This window comes from Onychostruthus taczanowskii, unplaced genomic scaffold (assembly GCF_017590055.1).
Source record: "Onychostruthus taczanowskii isolate IOZ18803 unplaced genomic scaffold, ASM1759005v1 scaffold38, whole genome shotgun sequence".
Taxonomy (NCBI): domain Eukaryota; kingdom Metazoa; phylum Chordata; class Aves; order Passeriformes; family Passeridae; genus Onychostruthus; species Onychostruthus taczanowskii.
The window spans coordinates 8,478,613-8,497,702 of record NW_024501237.1 but is presented as its reverse complement, the minus strand read 5'-3'; the positions used below and the strand labels follow the sequence as shown (position 1 = coordinate 8,497,702).

At 48.0% G+C, this 19,090-nt stretch overlaps 1 protein-coding gene across 1 annotated transcript; it reads left to right on the top strand.

The window, feature by feature from the left end:
- Positions 1–11,434: 11,434 nt before the first annotated feature.
- Positions 11,435–19,088, top strand: NOCT (nocturnin). Its single transcript, XM_041412151.1, has 3 exons — positions 11,435–11,918; positions 16,837–17,106; positions 17,927–19,088. The coding sequence occupies exons 1-3, from the start codon at positions 11,756–11,758 to the stop codon at positions 18,760–18,762; spliced, it is 1,269 nt and encodes a 422-aa protein (XP_041268085.1). The 5' UTR covers positions 11,435–11,755; the 3' UTR covers positions 18,763–19,088.
- The last annotated feature ends 2 nt before the right edge of the window (positions 19,089–19,090 follow it).

Below are 19,090 nucleotides of genomic sequence, written 5' to 3'. Positions count from 1 at the left end.
AGTAAGTTCTCTTCAGAGTTTAGTTAGACAAAACAATCCTTTTCCAGCCTGAGACCCAATGACATCTTTGCAGCTTCGGGCCCAAAAAAAGTATAAACAGTGGATTGAGGAGAGCAATCTGGGAGGATGGGACTTCATTACCTGAAGGTGTAATTGAACAATTAACTCCAATATGTAAATGGACCAAAACTTATAAAAGTGTGAAAACTCATTATCCATCGTCCATCTTGGTATTATTATTATTATTATTATTATTATTATTATTATTATTATTATTATTATTATTACAGATTATTAATGTTATTTCTATTTTTCAGATTCTGTACTGCATTAGTGTATAACTCCGAACTTCATATAAAGTGTTAGTAAGTTCTCTTCAGAGTTTAGTTAGACAAAACAATCCTTTTCCAGCCTGAGACCCAATGACATCTTTGCAGCTTCGGGCCCAAAAAAAAGTATAAACAACAGTGGATTGAGGAAAGCAATCTGGGAGGATGGGACTTCATAACCTGAAGGTGTAATTGAACAATTAACTCCAATATGTAAATGGACCAAAACTTATAAAAGTGTGAAAACTCATGATCCATCGTCCATCTTGGGTGTAGTTTTGGCCAGGCTCTTGTACTGCCCAAGGCATGTCCTTTGAAGGCCTTTTAATAAATACCTACTTTATTCCTTTAACACTGTCTAGCATCTGTTCTAGGTAGCCTCTCAAGGCGTCATAAGGGATGGGGACATTCACAAAGCACAAGCCCAATACCTTCCGGGTGGAGACGATAGCCCCAGGGCTATCAGCTGCCAGGCTCAAACAGACCCTTGAACCAAAGGGTGGGAGGAGAGGGACTTTGGGTGTGTGTTGAAAAGCTCCTGGTTGGAGGGACTGGATGCCCAGAAGAAACTCAGTGAAAATTGTTCATTCATGTCAATCAGTGGATTTTTTCTTATTTATTCTTGGTTTTGGTCTGTGCCCCAAGAGAAAGATGAAAACATAGTCAATCCCACCAAGTGCACCTTGCAGAGGCAAGGACAGATGAAGAGACAGCCACCAGACCCCTGTGCCTTCCTTGGAAAAGGCTCTCAGGGACCTCATTTTCTCAGGCAGCACTGAATTCCTCTTGAGAACTTCAGAGAGAAACCTTATTTTGAACATAATTGAAAATATGATTTTCAGCCCCTTACACACCCCCTCCACATAACTTCCTTCCCCTCCAGTTAAATTGTCTGTTCTGTCAACTTCTTAAATTCTCTGTAAAGACAGGGACATCTAGTGCAGGAAACCTGAATTTGTGTGGATACAGGGCTGCACCTGAGATGCAGACTGCAAAATACTGGCAGGGAGGCCACCAAGGATCAATTACAAACAAGGCTGAACTACTGCCGAGCAGAAACTAATTTATTCACCTAGCAACAAAAACAGAGGGCTCACATTGCACTTGTCTGAAATTAAAAAAATTGAAATTGTAAGCAAGGTTGGGCTCATGGGGAGTTTCTGAGTGCTCTAGGGGCTGCCAAGTGCCAGTTGGAGCCCACCAATGTGTGTAAGGAGGCAGTGGTATATCTTGTCCTTATAATTACACCTGCAACAAGTCACTTCAGCTGCCTCTGTGCCACAGTGCTTGCTAGCAGCCCCAGCTTTCCCACCAACTTCCAGGGTGAGCCCAGGATCTTACACTCAATGAAAGCAGCCCCAAGCTTTGTCTCAGAGCTACCTGGCAGCTGGACAGTAACTGGAAAACACATATAATAGAAACTGCAGCAAATGCAATTTGAAAAAAAATAAATAGCTGTGATGTCCCAGCATCCCCCACCCCATCACCCAGACTCTCCAAAGCCCCAGCACCATCACCCACAGCCAAGAAATTGCCACCTCTCCCTGCAGTGGGCTTCAGCAGGGCATTGCCACATCCTCAGACCGAAGATATGCAGCACACAGCACTGATGCTGCAGTGGCATTGCAAATAAAATGTGCCATCACCCATAACCATAATTTCATATTTTATTGTTATAAACATGTAACTTTTTTTCTTTAAACAAAAATAAGCTGCTGCAGAGTTCACCATCCATCTCAGCAGAAGTCACTGAAGGATTTGGAGACGATGTGCTGGAAAAGACGCAATGCTCACTAATCCATGTGTTTTGGAAAAGCCATACACCTACACGTGTAGCTGTGGAGTCAGCCCAGCTGTGCTATGGTCACTGAGCCAGCTCATACCAGACACCATTAAGTTAAAGTAATTCAGAGTTCATGCTGAAAGTTACAAAACCATATACAAAACCCATCCATGACCTGAAAACATCAGGCATAGGAGTTTGAGATGTTTTTCCCATTCAAAAAGGCCAGGGCTGTGTTTATTTTTCTGTCAAATTCCACTGTTTTCCAGCTGAGGGAATAAATACATGCAGAGTTTTTGTAAGCAAGGCCAGCTCTGCCTTTTGCTTGACACCTCACCTGGAGATGCAGTGGCATTTCACTTATCCTGTTGTCTCAGGGTTAATTTTTGCAGCAGCCAGGAACGGCATAGCCCTGCAATTATTTGAGGCTACCTCATGCCATGGACATAGGGTGGTGCTGTTTCTTTGGTAGTCCGTGGTCACATCATCCTGGATTTAACGAGGTGAGCAGTTGCATGTTAATTGTGTACCCATCTGCACATTCAGCTATTAGTATTGTTGTTACAGTTTTTCCTATTTCTTTGCCTTTTCTAGTAAATTGTTCTTATTTCAACTTTTTGTGCCTCCAGTTCTCCTCTCTATCCTGCTGCATAGGGAACAGGAAGGAAGCAAGTGAGCACTTTGTGGTCTGGGGGCTACAGCAGGAACACTAAATTGTGTGAGGTCTGTAGGGCCTATATTTTAACTCTGTTGTTAGTGTCTTGTTGCTAGTCTTAATTTTCTTATTCCATTGCTGTTTCTGTAAATTGTTCTTATTTCAACCTGTGATCTTTAGCTTTTTGTGCCTTCAATTCTCTCTATTTCATCACAGGAGTAGCAGAGAGAAAGTGAGCAAGCAGCACATGGTCTGGGGTCAGTGGGAATACTAAATTGGGGAACACCATTGTAAACCATGTCTCAGGACCTGGAAATGGAGTTGGTATTCATAACAACTCTCAGCCATTTAAATGAAGGTGACAACACAGAAGGTATGGTTTCTGAGAGAGGCCATAACAACTGAGAGTGTTACAACCATGCTGTTTCATGAGGACAATCAAATGGTAATTTCCTACAATTACAAGAACAGTCAGTATAGCAGTTACAGAAGGTTTGGTGATAATGTGAATTTGGCTACCACCAGCAGCCAGACAGGCTTTCAGTCAGTTGTGGTGAGTGCATTTCTCTTCTTGCATATGTCTGCCCTGCACTGTACAAAGAATAAATGCTTCCAGGATTTCTATATCCTAACACCAGTCCACAATACTGCCCATTGACAGTGCCCTAAAAGCCCAAGTTGGAGTGAAAATCAGACCTTTGCCTTGCTAGACTTTGGATCTTGAACGGCATCACAGGAGGGATGCTCAGTTAGGTCATGGATTTTGAAACAGCCTTTCCCCTCCAGGACACACATTCAAGCCTTGATGGAGTTGCTAATGATCAACCACCTGGCTTCACAGTGTTTGCAAGCATGTTTTTTTGTTTCACAGGTTTGCTCTGTGCTGCCTTGCTGCTGGACTAGGTCACTGGGCTGCCTCTGAGTTGCCTGGACAGTCCTCCCACCATGAATTTTAGTGCCCAGGGCTTGTTGTCCATCTCAGGAGGAATTTTCTGCTGACCTTGACTCAGCTTAGTGGAGGGAAATGGATTTAGTGTTGAACAAGATCCTAATTTCCTGAAGTGAAGGGTCTTTCATAGGTCCTAGATCTTGGTCCTTGAACTTACACTTTGCTGTGTGTAGGCTCATCTAGCTCTCCCTAAGCAAAATACTCTAATGTAAATGTTTTCAAACAAATTTAAAACCCCAAGAAAGATAATTAAACAATAGGTAGGTAATTAGTACCCCACTAACTTTTCCAGTTTTCTGTAAAGTGAAGTAGCCTGGCAGAGAATGCTGGGAGCATAGGGGAGAAACAGCTGGAGAGCCTGGGAAGGAAAAGGCTGGAGCCTGGATTTCTCTGCTTTCAAGCATGTGGACCATCCCTTCTAGATCTCTCAGCTCTGGTTCATATCCTTTCCACTTTAAATGTGCAAAGAGACAGAGGCTTGACCGCCAGGCAAGACTGGAAGCCCTGGTTCCTTGCAGGGCTCTGCACCTGACTGGGCTTGTCTGCTCTCAAGTCTGGGCACCCTTATCAGAAGAGCAAACCGATGACTAAGAGTTTATTTCTATGCTTGTTGTCCATGAACCTCTGTAACCAGCTTTTCCTCCCCTTTTCAGAAGACCAGATACTTCTGGAAGGAAAGAGTCATTGGTGATCCAAGGAATCCATGATCTGTCCCAATGGCCCTGCCATTTCTGGCGGGATTTGGCAAAGAAAATCCCTGACAGTAGTGGCCAAGGGGATAGGTAGCCTGGGTTTTGCTGCTGACAGATTAGAGACTTGGTGACAGCGAAGCTGCTGGCTTTGTGTCCTGCTCAGGAGATGAGCAGCTGGGCCAATCTCTGAGCTCCAAATCCTCAGCTCCTGTCAGGCATTTGCTGGCGTTCAGGTGCATCTTGTCCTGATGGCTCTTTGTTCTGTCCATGGAAAAAACCTTGGGTTTTCCACAGAAATAGCTGCTCATCCTCCTCACCTCCTGTTCCAGCAGACTTCTTGGAGCTGCTCACCACCTAGCAAACTTAGCAGTCCTTAATTAACTAATGAATGGCAGTGCAATATATTTGTTATTAATTTTATTTTTCTGGTGACTCAAGTAGTTGGGTTTTGGCCAAACCACCTCTTCATGTGATCTCCAAGGAGGAAGGACAGAAGGTTTCCTGCTTCCTGCTCTTTTGAGTGTTGGCTTTCCTTAGCCAATTAGTGAGCCCATGCTTGCAAGACAATAAAAGAAGCATTTGTAAAAGAAAAAGAAATCCCTTAATGAAGCTGTTTTCCGCACACACCACTCTGTTCCCAGGACTGGGAAAAGTGGTGGTTCAGCTCCAAAATGTGAATCGGTGATTGCTTGGCACTCCTTGGGGGTGATTCAAAAGCTCTACTAGCCTTCTATGGAAAATAAAATCCTTCTGAACATACACAAAAGATATGATTAATTTTAGGTGCATGTGACTTACTGAAAAGAGAGAAGTTTCTTCAGGAACTGATCTCAGCTATTCCGTGTGCATCTGACTGATGTTTCCACAAGTTGGGAACAGTGAGCAAATGGAGAGGAAGGGTGCATGGGCTGTAAGAAATGTTTTTTTCTTAGGTTTTTTTGACCTGATCTTACCCTGGAGATGCTGATGTTTCAAACATCCTGCCCAAACTGTTAATCCTTTTCCAATGCTATGGAAATCTCAGGCTGTTGTTACTTACTAAAAAATATGGCTTTGACTGAACTTTTTCCAGCATCTAATAAAAGCAATTATTTCCTCAAACTCCCCTTCCCTGGGATTAGTAATGATCTGAGGATAATGATCCTTCCACCTCCTTAGTCACTTCCTCCCAACTTGTATCAGGAAGGCACTTGTGCTACGTTTGGTACTGCTACTCTAACTGCCAACATTTTCAGCTTGGAAAAGCATGCTCTGAAGCTGCCATCTCTGGGGAGATGGACAGCAATCCCTGGAGTGTCACAGTGGATTAACAGGAGAAAGTCTGTGGCAGTGAGATTCTGCACAGCACAGATGGCTGTGAGCATTGTGGGTTTGAGCTTCCTGGTGCACACACATTGCAACACTTGATTTCTCCCATGAGCAATGCCATCACCTGGAGCGCTGGATGATTTCCTGTGGGAGGCCTTGTGCCCCCCAGGATGCCCTTTTCCCCTGTCACGTCACCAGGAGCCCTTCACCTCCCCACCAACAACCTGCTGTGGGGCTTCCTCCTTTCCTGGGCAGCAGGCTGGGAGTGCTTACCTGCTGTCCCCTCCCTGCTTCACTTTGCTTTTGCGCACCTGGGAAGAAGCTGTGAGCCAGCACTAGTGGGAAACATAGGGATCATGGCAGGTTTGAAGGAGGCTGCCCTGAAACAAGTTCACCTGAGGTGAAGTAGGGTAGAGATTTAGGTGTTTAAAACAGGTGGCATTGCCACATATCTGTGGCAGAGATAGCTTTCCAAAGCCCTCAGCTCTCATCTCAGTCAAGCACTTCAGTCACTAAAGATTTCATAATATGGAGCTCTGCCACTTGAACCCAGTATCTGTCTTGCTACCCAGCAGCAAGTCTGGGTAGCAGATGGTAAAGTGTTCCAGGCAGTTAAGGAAGAGGGAATGATAGTGACACTTCTGACATCTTGTTAAAGAAACATGCATGCCACTTCATCTCGGATGTGAATATACGCTACAGTGGGGATGATTAAATAGAGTACTTCGTCTTTAGAAATAGGTGTCTTTCTAAGAGGTGTCTGCCTGTGGAATCAAAATTTCCAAGACTTCTACATGAGGTAGCCAGATAATTTCTTGACTTGCTTAGTACCTCTCTGAATCTACTTTCTGACACTTTGTAATTTTGAATACTTATTTATGCTCCAAGGACCTGCTATATGCCTTTTTTGGGCAAAGCTATTTTATTTTCCTTCTATGTATATTAGTGACTTCGAAGGGAACCAGTGAATAGCTGTCATTGAAGCAAGTACAACCACTTGGCTCAATGCTCACCTGGTATCTATCTGAACAAGGGGAGGATAATTCATTTCCATTTAGCATATTTAGCAAACATTTCCATTCAGCCATTAGTCTGCCTTTTGAGAGACAGAAATGGACACATTTTCCATTTAGGATGTTATTGTGATGTGGCTGTAACTTTTGAGCAGCTGTCAGATGGTGACATAATTTTCAGGGGTCTTTAGAAAGGTCAGGCCTGGCAGGGCTTTCATTTCCTGACCTGCTGGAAAGACCTGGAACACTTTGTGATGCATGAGTGGTTGGTTCACCTGCCTCTGCTCAGAGCCCTGAGGCAAACAGAGGCCAATGGAGTGAGCACCATTGAAAAGCCTGGGATTTGCACAGTCTTTCCAGAGCCCAAATCAGTGAAGGTGCTGCCCCTGTGGAGCTTCTGGCAGTGATGCAGTTCCTGGCACACAGGCGTGTAGAAGCAACAGGAGTGAGTCTGAGGCTGTGCAGAAGCACCATTCATTGTCACTGGTCCTCCCTGGTGCCCATTCAGAGGTGATCTGCAAGTGCTGCTCTCTGACACATGCTCTGACACATGAAGGGGCTGAAGATCCATCCTCCTTCCCAATGACTACCTTGGGATATTTTAGGCTAAGATAAGGACAGTCTTCTTGACATCATTTTTCTTTCATTTAATTTTTCTTTTTTTTCACTGCTGCTGTCTGGGCTCCTGTTGAAAAGCAAAGTGATGGAGAACGGTGACATTGACATAGGGATGCCAAGGACCTTTGGCTGGGCACAGTAATTGTCATGTAAAATTATGCTAGTTTTCAACTTTGGAAGTAAATGCAACTTTTATTTTTCACGCCCTGTTATGCTGGTTTCATGGTACATTGGTGCCTCAGTAAAGAAACCTGCCAGTCATCAGTTTCCAGACAATAAATTTGTAATTGAAGAGGGATTGTCATGACAGAGCAGCCAAGCCCAGGACTGGACTTTCCCCTGGGTGGGTGTGCTCAGTGGAGACATGCTGGTTGGGCTGCTGCAGGTAGGACTGCAGGCAGCTCCCAGCCCCTGGTGGCCATCCAGCCCTGGCCAAAAGCCAGCGGTGTCTGCGTCACCGGCCCTGCTGGTTGTGCAAGTGCCCCTGTTACCGGACTGACCTTGCAATGGCTTTTGTAACCCCGCTGGCAGGGCTCTGGGGGACTTTGCCCTCTATCCCACCTGGACCCTGGCTGACCCCAGTGCCTTTGCTCAGCTCTGACCTGCCTCAGCAGGAGTTGGGAAGCCTGAAATTCAGGCTGGGAAGGTCTTGGTGCTGCTGGACACACCAGCTTGGAAGCTCCCTTTTGGGCATCTGGTAGAGTTTTCGGCTTCTCATGCTGTCTGCAGCCACCCAGAGCTCAGGGCACCAGGCTGCAAGTGGCTGAGCAGCCCCTGACCCCTCTGCCTTGGTCCAGGCAGTGAGCTGGCAAAGCTTGAGGTTTTGCCAACTCCCAGCCGCGAGAACAAAGGTTGGGAACTGGCCACTTCCCAGGTGGCCGGCTGGGCTGTGTCCTCTCCCCGGCTGTGTGCTGAGGTAATGGAAACAAGTCATGGCAAAGGCCACCTGGGCTGTGCCTAGGTTTATCACCCTACAAAAGTGAACTGCTTGTTCAATAGCAAATTCCTCTGTGAATTCCCTACTTGAATTGCGTCAAACATAGATTTAATTATTAATAGATTTTTGTCCTTCCAGGACAGTTTCAGAAGACATGGAAAGGTTCTCTTTCCTCCATGGGTACATCCTGGAGTTTGGGTGAGTCTGCTGTTTTTCTCACACAACAGCTGTACTTTCTGCCTTTATTTTGTTCTAGTTTATTTTTGAAACTGCAGCTGCTCTATAGGTGTGTTTTTGAAGAGAAAAACAGCATTGAGAGAAAAAACATCATCAGTAGAGGGCTTGTAAGACTATCACAATTTATGTTTTGATAATCATAAAGGAAATGAGTAACAAAGACAAACAGATAAAACTACAGATGAGAGTAACAGAATTAGCACAAGCCTCCAGTGATGAAACTGGGATGCAGTCAGTCAGATCCAAGAGGGTTCAAAGCATGAAAATGGTACAAGAGATCAAACCCAGCTCTAGAAATGAGACAGAAAAGTCTGAACAAGAAAGCAAATCACGTAGAGGATGGGCAGAAAGAAAAGCTAACTCCATCATCCTGGAAGACTCTAGATATCTATTCTCCTGAGTTGTCTCTGAACCCCTAACAAGCCCTTCCAAAATCTAGGCAAGAAGAGTGGTACCAGATGATGAAAGAAAGACAAAAAATGGACCTGCCTTCAAAGGGGAAGGAAAGTTCCTTGCACTATGAAAACTGTCATGAAGAATGACCTGACAATGACAAATGTGGCTGGAATGGAGAGTAACACAAAGAAAGATGAGCAAATTTGTGGTGGGCTGTATGCAGGAGACAGTGGGGAAGAGCTGGGCCAAGGAGAGGCTTGAGGAGACAGTAATAAGAAAAGATTTAGAAGACATGATGTGAAAGAAACATGCTTATTTTTTATAGAAGAAAATAAACACCAGGCCCATGAAAAACAGTCTGCAAGATTAAAAGACTGGTAGAACAATGACAGAGATCAACCAGTGTTGCCCAAGCCAAGGTGCACTTCCTGCACTGGGGAAAGTAGGATCAGCTGTTATGCTTAGGAAAGAAAAGCACCTAGAAAGTCAGAGATCTTATGATATGCCAGTGGAAAAGACAAGTCCCATCTTTCTGATGGCACCTTGCATTTGCTTCCAGCCCTGGAGGCCAATTTAGTCCCTGGAAAGGTCAGAACTCCCTTTCCTCTGTACCCAGAGGCATGCCAACATATGTGCCCAAAACCAAAACAGACAAGAGTTTTCTGGGAGCTCAGGGACATTGTGAAATCCCCTCTGTTTGCAGCTTAGAATGAGGTCACATGTCACACAGGCAGCCTGCAGGTAATTCATCCTGACAGCACAAAGAACAGAGGTAAGATCCTCTCCAAAACCTGACTTCTGCTCGGCAGTAGAGCCCAGCCTGTGATGCTGCTGAACTGAGACAACTCTTCTGAGGTTGCTCTGGAATGGCCTTTTTTAATGCTTGCACCATACTTTTGGGGATCCCCATTCATTCATATTGATCAGTTGCTGAACTGTCTGGCAGTTGCCGAGGTGGGTTGTTGGCTCCATCTGGTTAATGTGACAGGACTGGAAGCATCCTTAGCCTCCCCAGTGCCCCTTTTTCTGGGTGTCCCCCACCCTGTTGTACAGTTGGTGCAGTGGGCTGCTGGGGCTTGGGAGCCCACCAAGAGAAGAACGCCCCCAGCACCCAAACAAAACCTTCCACCCTGATTCTTGCAGTGGTTTGTTTGGTTTTTTTTTTTTGTTTGTTTGTTTTATTAGTAGGTTTATTGTTTGATTTGTAATTTGGTAGTTTCCTTATGCTGTTTCCTTTTTGTTCCCACCTTTTCCCAGTATTTTGTCACATTTCTTGTTGTTAGTTGCTAGTTTCTATTTCTCCAAACTCTATCAATTTTACTGAAACTGTTCTCCTCCCTTGGGATTTTTATTGGTTTATACATTATATTTACCGCCTGGTTTTTTACTCCCAATTCTCCTGATTTGTTAAAGATTGTACCCTCCCCTGGGACCTGCCCCCAAATATAAGCTCCTTTTTCCCCCGATCAGGGTCCTGGGAGGCAGAAGAAGGGGAAGTTTACCATCAAACAAAGCTACCGCGGGACCGGTGTACTGCTCTGTGTGTCTTACTGCGCCGAGAGCTGGCAACTGGGATTCAACGGGGCTCAAGGGGGTTCTGCCGCCTACCACCCCCGTCGGTATTCATCTAGCCGGGAGCAGCGGCACCTGATGATCCTGGAAGTCTTTTCCCACATAAATGATTCTACTACTCTCTCTTGTCTCCAGAGGATGGCTATAACCACCCTAAGCCCAGTAGGCAGCAAGCTGGAGGAAAAAAGCCTTGACAGCAGGCACTAAAACACAGGGAACACGGGGATCAGCTGCTGTGCCCTAATGCCATCTTCCTGGCAAGAGAAAGCCTAGGAAAAAGAGGGATGAGCCAGGGGCGCTTAAGCAGACCCAGGTCTAATGCCATGCTGTCCTAGGCCCCCTCAGTAGTTTATCAAACGCACGAAGAATCTAGTATTTCTGGGCGGGGGCGGGTCACATTTTCAAAAGGAAGCCTGTTCAGACTAGCTGCGGGCAATGCCCTAATTTCAGCACAGGAATTTGGGGCTGCTCTTGGCCTCCCTGGCCTGACACGGGGCGCTGAAGCAATGAGGCCACGGAAAGCGGGGGAAACAAGAGCACCCACCCCTCAGCTCCCTGTTTTGGGGCCCAGAGCCCCCTTATCGGGGGTTGCTCCTTTATTTCCCCCCAGCCCAGCGCCTCGCAGGCTCCCGTAGGGGACGGCACGTGCGGGATGCTGCGCTGGGGCAGCGTCCTGCTCTCCACGTGGTCCTGGGGACGTAGCGGGCGTGACGAGGGGGATGCGCGTGTCTGAGCGAGGCATCCCAGTAGAGGATATTATATCCCTAGCGCTGCAAACACCCGCGCGGCTGCGCTCGGGCTCCCGCGGCTGCCGAGCCGCGCTGCTCCCGGCGGGGCGGGGCGGCCGCTGAGCCGTGACACCCGTGAGTACAGAGGGCGCCCTTTGCTGACATCACCGGCGGGAAACCTCCTCCGGGCCAGACCACTCCACAGCGGGGTAGGGGAGGCGGGAGCGGCCACGGGGCGCGTTCTTCCTACCGCGGCGTCCTTCGCCAGCGGCAGCGGGATCCGCGGGACGGCCGTGGAAAGCGGGCTCGCCGGTCTTCGCGGGCGGGCTTGGTGGGCGAGCAGCGTTGCCGGGAGGGTTTGTTTGTACCTTGTCACTTCCCCCCCCTCCAGTGAGGGTGGTAGTGCCCGAAGTACACGCCGCGCGGGGCGCCGCCGCTTCTATAAGCGCGGCCGCGGGGCGGGCACGGGCCTAGCTGCGCTGCTGATCCCGCCCAGCCCGCCCGATCCCTGCCGGTCCCGCTCCGTCCCGCCGGGAGCATGTACCAGAGCTCCGCGCGCTGCCTCTGCTCGGCCCTTCCCGCCGCGCTCTGCTGCGCTCCCGCCGCCGCCTCGGTCTCCCGCCTGCCGCTGCCCCCAGGCCCCGCCGCCCCGCAGGCAGCAGCGGGCGGCCCGCCCGCCCCGGGGACGCCGCCCCGCACAGGTGGGTACTGGCCGAGGAGGGTGCGCAGCCGCCCCGGGAACCGCGCGGGGTCACAGCCGGGCGGCTGGTTCCGGGCTGCTGCTGTCAGAGCGGGATCTGGGCCGTCCTGCCCACGTCAGCGTGTTCCTTGTCCCCTCGCTGGCCGCCTCTCCGGGACTGGACCGGCCCTTGGGCTCTAAGGCCGTGGCGTTCGCCCACCCGGTGTGAGCGGGCAGCATCCCACAGCATCGCGGCTGCCGGACAGCCCGCCGGAGCTTCAGGCGTTTCTGGCTCGGTGTCCTCCATGTGAGGGATAGGGCACCCTCCGCGCCCATACGTAGGCTGGGTGCTTGGAGCCAACCCAGGTATGGGTGGGCTGACCTGTCTGGTGAGTCAGAAGGTCAGTGTCCGCATGCCGCTGTCAGGAGCCTGCTCTCACATAGCTGAGCTGCCCTCTTTAGCGCTGCAGTTTGTGTAGGATGAGCTTGACTCACAGCGAGGTCTTTTCACTCATGACAGTGTGTGGGAACAGCCCAGGTTACAGGCAGCAGCAGCCATCAGGTCCCTATTAGCCTGTACTGTTAAATGATTACAATCCGTTCTTCATTCCCCACTTGAGACTTGGAAAGTGCACAGATGCCCTTGTGTGCCGGTGCGGACGCCACCTTGGTGTGATGCACCCACCGCAGCCCTGTGGTCGGATCCAGCCTTAAGCCACCTTTGTTGACTCTGGCCGTGGCTCAGAGTGCCCACTCGGAGCCATTCCTGCTGAAAGCTGGGGTAGCAGGGTAGCAGCCACCATGCTCCAGACTGTTGCTGTGGGTGGGGTGATAAGCCCAGCTCTTTATCACTGAATGGCTTGGATTGGAAGAGACCTTAAAGGTCATCTGGTTCTAGCCCTCCCTCAATTGGCAGAGACATGTTCCACTAGACCCACTAGGTTGCTTAAAGCTATATCCAAGCTGGGCTTGGACACTTCCAGTGCTAGAACAGGCACAGGGAACACAGGGCACAGCTTCTCTGGGCAATATGTTCAGGCTATATTTCATATCTGGCATGCAGGAGATCCACTTTCCCCTACTGCCTTCAGCTGGGGTTGGGGTGAAGTGAGTTCACTCCGTTGCTGCTGTTACAGGAGGAGTGTAAAAGCCAGGCTGGGGTAGGGTGCTTCCATTCCTCCTGTTGAAGCTAGGCCAGGATGCCATATGGTGGGATTGAAGTTCATGGAATTACAGGGAAGAGGAGCATATGCATCTGAGAGCTGGCAGAATTGAGCTCGTGATTAATAAAGCACTCATGAAGATAAAGGTTTCCAGAGCTTGTGCCAAGTAGTGATTCCCTATATTACTGGAGGCAGGATTTGAGGTTCCCTCTTCTTTCTGGTGTCACCTGTTGAGAACAGGCAGCTTCTGCCTTGCTCTGACAAACTCTCATTGCTGTTCCAGACAAGATTGTACATGTAGTATGATACCTTGGTAGCATAGATTTTGTCACATAGGATGGTGCCTGTCAAGTTGTTCCTGGAACTGGGGTTCCAAGGAGGGCATTTCTAGCTGCTGCTGGCCTCTGGGGCCGTGGAGGCTGATGCAGCTCCAGACTGCAGGTGTGTGGGGTCATTCACATGGCAGGGAAAGCCTTGTGGTAAGCAGGGTAGGGCTTCTGGCTGAAAGTGGTGCTGGGAGGTATGCCTTGAAAAGAAGGGAAATGAGAATGTTGTTCACCTTACCCAAAAAGTCAGGGCCCAATACCCTTCTGCAGCAAAGTCCTTAAAGAAAAGTCTCTGATGGCTCATTGTCTGAGATCCTAGAAGTTCATCTCTTGTGTGCTGGATGATGCAAGAAACCTTCCAACTTTACACCCTGTTATTACTTTTAATTCACACTTTGAATTCTTCCCTTGCCCTTACTATGCTGAGGTACCATCCTTGCTGAGAGGAAGGAACTTTTTGATTTTAATCACCTTGAATAGTAATTGCTGAGTTCATGTTCCCTGTTACATAACACCAGGATAATCACTTTCATATTTGCTATCCACTGCTCCAGTGCAAGCTCAGAAGTCTGCTTGTGCCTCTGCCCTCACCAGCTCCACAGTGTCACAGCACACATTATCCCAGCAAGTTACAGGTCACTTAACTTGCACTGTAATATTTCAGAGTGGTGAGCTTGTATTGTATAGGTGGACTGCTGTGGACATGGTTCAGCATTGCAGAAATAACAAAATGCATTCTATGTTTGGAGCTTTCATGGTCAGATTGTTGGTCTGGCCCCTGTTCTGCAGAACACCTTAGTCTGTGTTGTCATGATTTCAGCACTTTGGGTGCAAAGCACTTGTGCAGATAAGCAGGCATCTTAAGCTGGAATCTTCCCAAGGAGCCCCCTCCTTCAGCCAAGAACTTTCAAGCCACCTATGCCAGGACTGAAAGTGCTTAATTTACAGACCCTCTTTCACATAATTGTCTCTGGGCCCTCAAAAGAAGACTGAAGCTCTTTTTCCTTCCTGAGACATGACTGACTTTGAAAGCTGTCAGATCAGTTCTGGGCCATAGTACAGGTTATGCTATGCTTTATACCCCATAAAGAGCTGGATACACCACGATTTCAGGGATGATGAGATTTAGACAGTACTCTGGCTTTGTTTGCAGCTTGGCAGGTGGAGGCTGAGCTTAGCCTTGATCCTGCTGTAACAGCTGTAAGCTGCTCAGGGCTTTGCCAGCAGACCTTTGACTCCAGCTGTGTTACATCTACCTTGTCCCTTTTAATGTCATCCCTCTGACTCAGGTCACACCACAAGCAACCTAAGGGCTTGCTAATGGCTTCTTGGAGGGTTATTATTTCCCAGTGTTCCTTTGGAGAGCCCCACATGAGCCATGCTCATCCATGGCATGGTAGGGGCTGTACTCAGCTGCTGACAGCAGCCCTGATGCAGCAGAAAACACTGTACTTATCTCCAGTTGGAGCACTTAGCCAGGGGTTGTACCTGTCCTAAAAATAGGTGAGTGGCTCCCTGTGGAGCATCTATTAAAAGCTCTACTGATTTCTTTGGGTTTCTACATGGCTGCCTGGCAGCTCTGGTTGTGTGTAAACTGCACCCTTCTGTATCCAGCACAGAGTGTGTTTTCATTCCTGCTCCCACTCCCTTCACAGCTGTGTCAGGATCCTGCCTAGGGATTTTGTGTTTCCCCTCACTATTAAATGCCACTTCTACTTCAGCAGTATTTGGCTTCTTGAGAAGTAAATTTATTTATAAACTGAGAAAGACTGCAGAAACTGAAACACTATGCATAGCTTCCCTGGAAAGACACGTGTGAGCTCAAGATCACATCTCAGTTTGAGGAACTGCTATTACTTTAACTAAAAGAACAGAGATGAGGAGAAACTTCCTATATCTAATCTAAATTCCCATTTCACAACTTTCTTGGAAAAAGGTTCTGTTCCATGGGCTTACACATACAAAACACACATTAAAGCAAGTAGGTTTTAGTAGCTTTTAAAAGTATCCATTTTCCTAAATACAAGGTTGTGGGGCTTATGCTGGAGAGTCTTTCTTTTCCTCCCGAGTTTGTTTATTGAACTGCCTGCCCCTCTAGCCTGTCATTATTGTATGTCTGTCACCAGCTCTTAAAATGGATAGTGCTGTAGTTCAGTCTGAACATGCAGGTGTGCTGGGTAGCATGCCAGATCTTCTGCAAGATGTGAGCGGAGGTTGACGATTTCATCCTCTTCCTTTTTAAAGTAACTCAAATGTACAAATAAACCTACTTAAAAACCACTGTGAGCCAACAGCAGTGCAACACTGAAGTTCTTTTGCTTAAGATTCCCTTTGCAAAAGGCATTCAGAGTAAATAAGTAAGTTGAGACAACAACAAAACTCGGTCAGCGTTGCCTCTTATGCAAGTTGCTGTAGTGCAAGCACTGCCCTTTCCTGCCTGTGTTTGAAGGAGCAAAGCCCTCCCTCCCTGAGGCAGGGTTGGAGAGCTCTTGCACACACAGTGTAGAAATACCACAAAATGTACATAAGGGGAAAAACAGAGCAGGGGCACATGTGCATCCCTGTCCTGTGGCAGCTGTAAGCCCATGTGGGATAGGGGGACCTCCCCGTAGGAGACATAGGGCTGAGTGAGGGTCAGCTGCATTAGCAGGGAGAGCTGGAGACAGCAGCTTGTGTGCAGGTCATGTGGGTAAGATGGTCAAAGGAACAGAGGTGGCTGGTGCTAGGGAGGACTGCAGGGAATGCTGGAAACTGCTGAGCTGGGGCACAGCACAAAAGAGGGAGCACAAAGGGAGAGAGGAGGGTGGGGGGAATGAACATAGGGATGTGGAGCTGGGAGACACTTCCTTCTCCACTCCACATCCTGAGGTCTAAGCCAGCAGAAGCCTCTAGCTGCTTCATTCTCATGACAGCATTACTGCTTTGGGGATAAATGACACTGATCAGAGATTCCTATTAAATACTAACCCTGAGGGTTAGTCAGGTTAACAAGTCTGCAGCCTGGAGGCATTCCATATGGACTGAGGTGCCAGGCCATACAGAGTGCTGTCTCCATCAGAAGCAAATGCTGAACATGAAATAAGGAGCAGGCAGCATTAGTCCACCTGCTGGGCTCTCTCCTCTGTGAACAGGGAAAAAGTGTGCTCTATTGTTTTTTTTCTACAATATATGCAGAGTTAATTTTAGCCCTGCTATTCTGGCTGAAAGACTTCTTTATTGGAGACAGCAGCGTGATGTCTTAAAACCAGGCTGTTTGTAGGCTGCAGCCTCTGATGACAGGCAGAACATGAGCCTGCACAGGACTAACTTTATCCTCGCATCCTTCTTATTTTGTCTCAGACTCAGGAACAGGCTCCTGCACAAACCACCAATGGCTGGCACTGCAACAAGGTACTCAGGTGATGAGAAGAGTTGTGGTGGACCATCTCTAACACCAGCTTTTCCTTTGCAGTGTGTTCCATGGGAAACAGCACAAGCCGGCTCTACAGCGTACTCGCCAAGACGCTGAGCAGTGGTGCTGTATCCCAGCACCAGAACTGCCTGGAGCAGGTGGACTCAGCACAGCTGGATCCTATAGACCCCAAGGATTTGCTGGAGGAGTGTCAGATTGTTCTGCAGAAGCGGCCACCCCGCTTTCAGAGGAACTTTGTGAACCTGAAGAAAAATACCACCAGTAACCACCGCCCCATCCGGGTCATGCAGTGGAACATCCTCGCCCAAGGTAGGAGATGCTTGTGAGCTCAAGGTATGAACTTGAGATCAAATGCAGCAATGAAAACCCTGGCAGAGCAGAGGGAGAGGAGTGAGCTACATGAGACACAGCTGACTGAGAGCCAGGGGGAATATTTTGAGCACTTGAAATAGTGGCTTTCCTTCTGTCCCATAGGAAAGGAAAAAAAGGTCTCTCCTTGCAACTCTGATGCCAAAGGTAGTCCTGAATTCCTGTCTTAACTGAGCATAGTGTATTCTAAAAGATGTGACCCATCAGTTTTAGATGGTTGTTAACCCCAGAGAAAACTCATCCTTTTCCTAAGTTTTATTTGTAAAGTTTCTCTTTAGTTTATGATTACCTTTTTGGTGAACTATCCATAAATTCAGATCTGCTATGGGAATTCTTAATGCTTAAAAATAATTTTAACTGCTAATTTTCAATCAAGGCTGTAAGTTCATGAGTGCAGCAGCCTCATCTTAAAATATTTTGGTGTGGGCAATTTCCCTCATAGGGACTGCCTTAACCTTCTGCAGTCTCTTTTAACCCACTTCATTTTATTTTGGCTTATGCTGCAGCAGCCACATGTGAAAGTACTTGCCCTTGTGTAGTGGGCAGAGGGGCAGAAAGTCTTAATATATCTTTTATCTGTAAAAGGAATTTAATTTTTTTTGAGTGACTCCAGTGACTTGAGAAGAGGTTCTCACACCTGCTGGAAAATCTGGTACCCTTAAAGTCACCACATGTAAACTGATAAAACGTGGAGCATGACAGGCTGTTTCAGCTATTGGTAACTTTGGGGTTTTTTCTTTACCTTCCCTGCTAATTCCAGCTCTCGGGGAAGGCAAAGACAACTTTGTTCAGTGCCCCATGGAAGCTCTGAAATGGGAGGAGAGGAAGTGCCTTATCCTGGAGGAAATCCTTGCATACAAGCCCGACATCTTGTGCCTTCAGGAAGTCGACCACTACTTTGACACCTTTGAGCCGCTCCTCAGCCGCTTGGGCTACCAGTGCACTTTCTTCCCAAAGCCATGGTCACCGTGCCTCGATGTGGAGCATAACAACGGGCCAGATGGCTGCGCCATGTTCTTCCTCAAGGAACGCTTTCAGCTCGTCAACAGTGCCAACATCCGTCTGACCGCCATGAAGCTGAAGACCAACCAGGTGGCCATTGCTCAGACGCTGAAGTGCCACGAAACCGGGAGGCTCTTCTGCATCGCCGTCACCCACCTGAAAGCCCGCACGGGCTGGGAGAGGTTCCGCTCTGCTCAGGGCTGTGACCTCCTCCAGAACCTGAAGAACATCACCCAGGGAGCAAAGATCCCCCTGATTGTCTGCGGAGACTTCAATGCAGAGCCAACCGAGGAGGTCTACAGGGAGTTTTCGAACTCTAGCCTCAATTTAAACAGTGCATACAAGCTGCTGAGCCCCGATGGACAGTCGGAGCCCCCCTACACCACCTGGAAGATCCGGCCCTCTGGAGAGTGCCGGCACACGCTGGATTATATCTGGTATTCCCAGCATGCCTTGAATGTGAACTCAGCCCTGGGCTTGCTGACTGAAGAGCAAATTGGGCCCAACAGGCTGCCCTCATTCAATTACCCTTCCGATCACCTGTCCCTTGTGTGTGACTTTAGTTTTAATCAGGACCCTGACAGACTGCTGTAATGTCTTAGAACACCACCTGGTATTGCAGTGTCTGAACTCTCCAGTCTTTCATTTTAGAGAAAACCTTTGAAGCTAGATGCTATTGAAAGATGAAGAAATAGTGTTGACTGACCATTATTTCAGGCACTTGTTTGGAGTTACACTTGCTGTTCAGCCCTCATTAATGTTCAGCCTTCAAGGGAGGAAGAAGGAAGCCAGTGTTCTTGTCGTGCTCTTCTTGCCACATCAGGATTTGAAAACTACTTTATTCTTTCACTAAGCCCCTGTTGCAGCGCGCTTTTATACTTTGTAATACTTTGTAATAGTTGGATTTTGTACCCCCTTCCTC

Excerpts from the sequence above, each read along its gene's own strand:
- NOCT (XM_041412151.1), top strand. The coding sequence starts at position 11,756 with ATGTACCAGAGCTCCGCGCGCTGCCTCTGCTCGGCCCTTCCCGCCGCG. Across the intron at positions 11,919-16,836 it reads GGGGACGCCGCCCCGCACAG|TGTGTTCCATGGGAAACAGC; the intron begins GTGGGTACTGGC and ends TTTCCTTTGCAG. Across the intron at positions 17,107-17,926 it reads GTGGAACATCCTCGCCCAAG|CTCTCGGGGAAGGCAAAGAC; the intron begins GTAGGAGATGCT and ends TGCTAATTCCAG.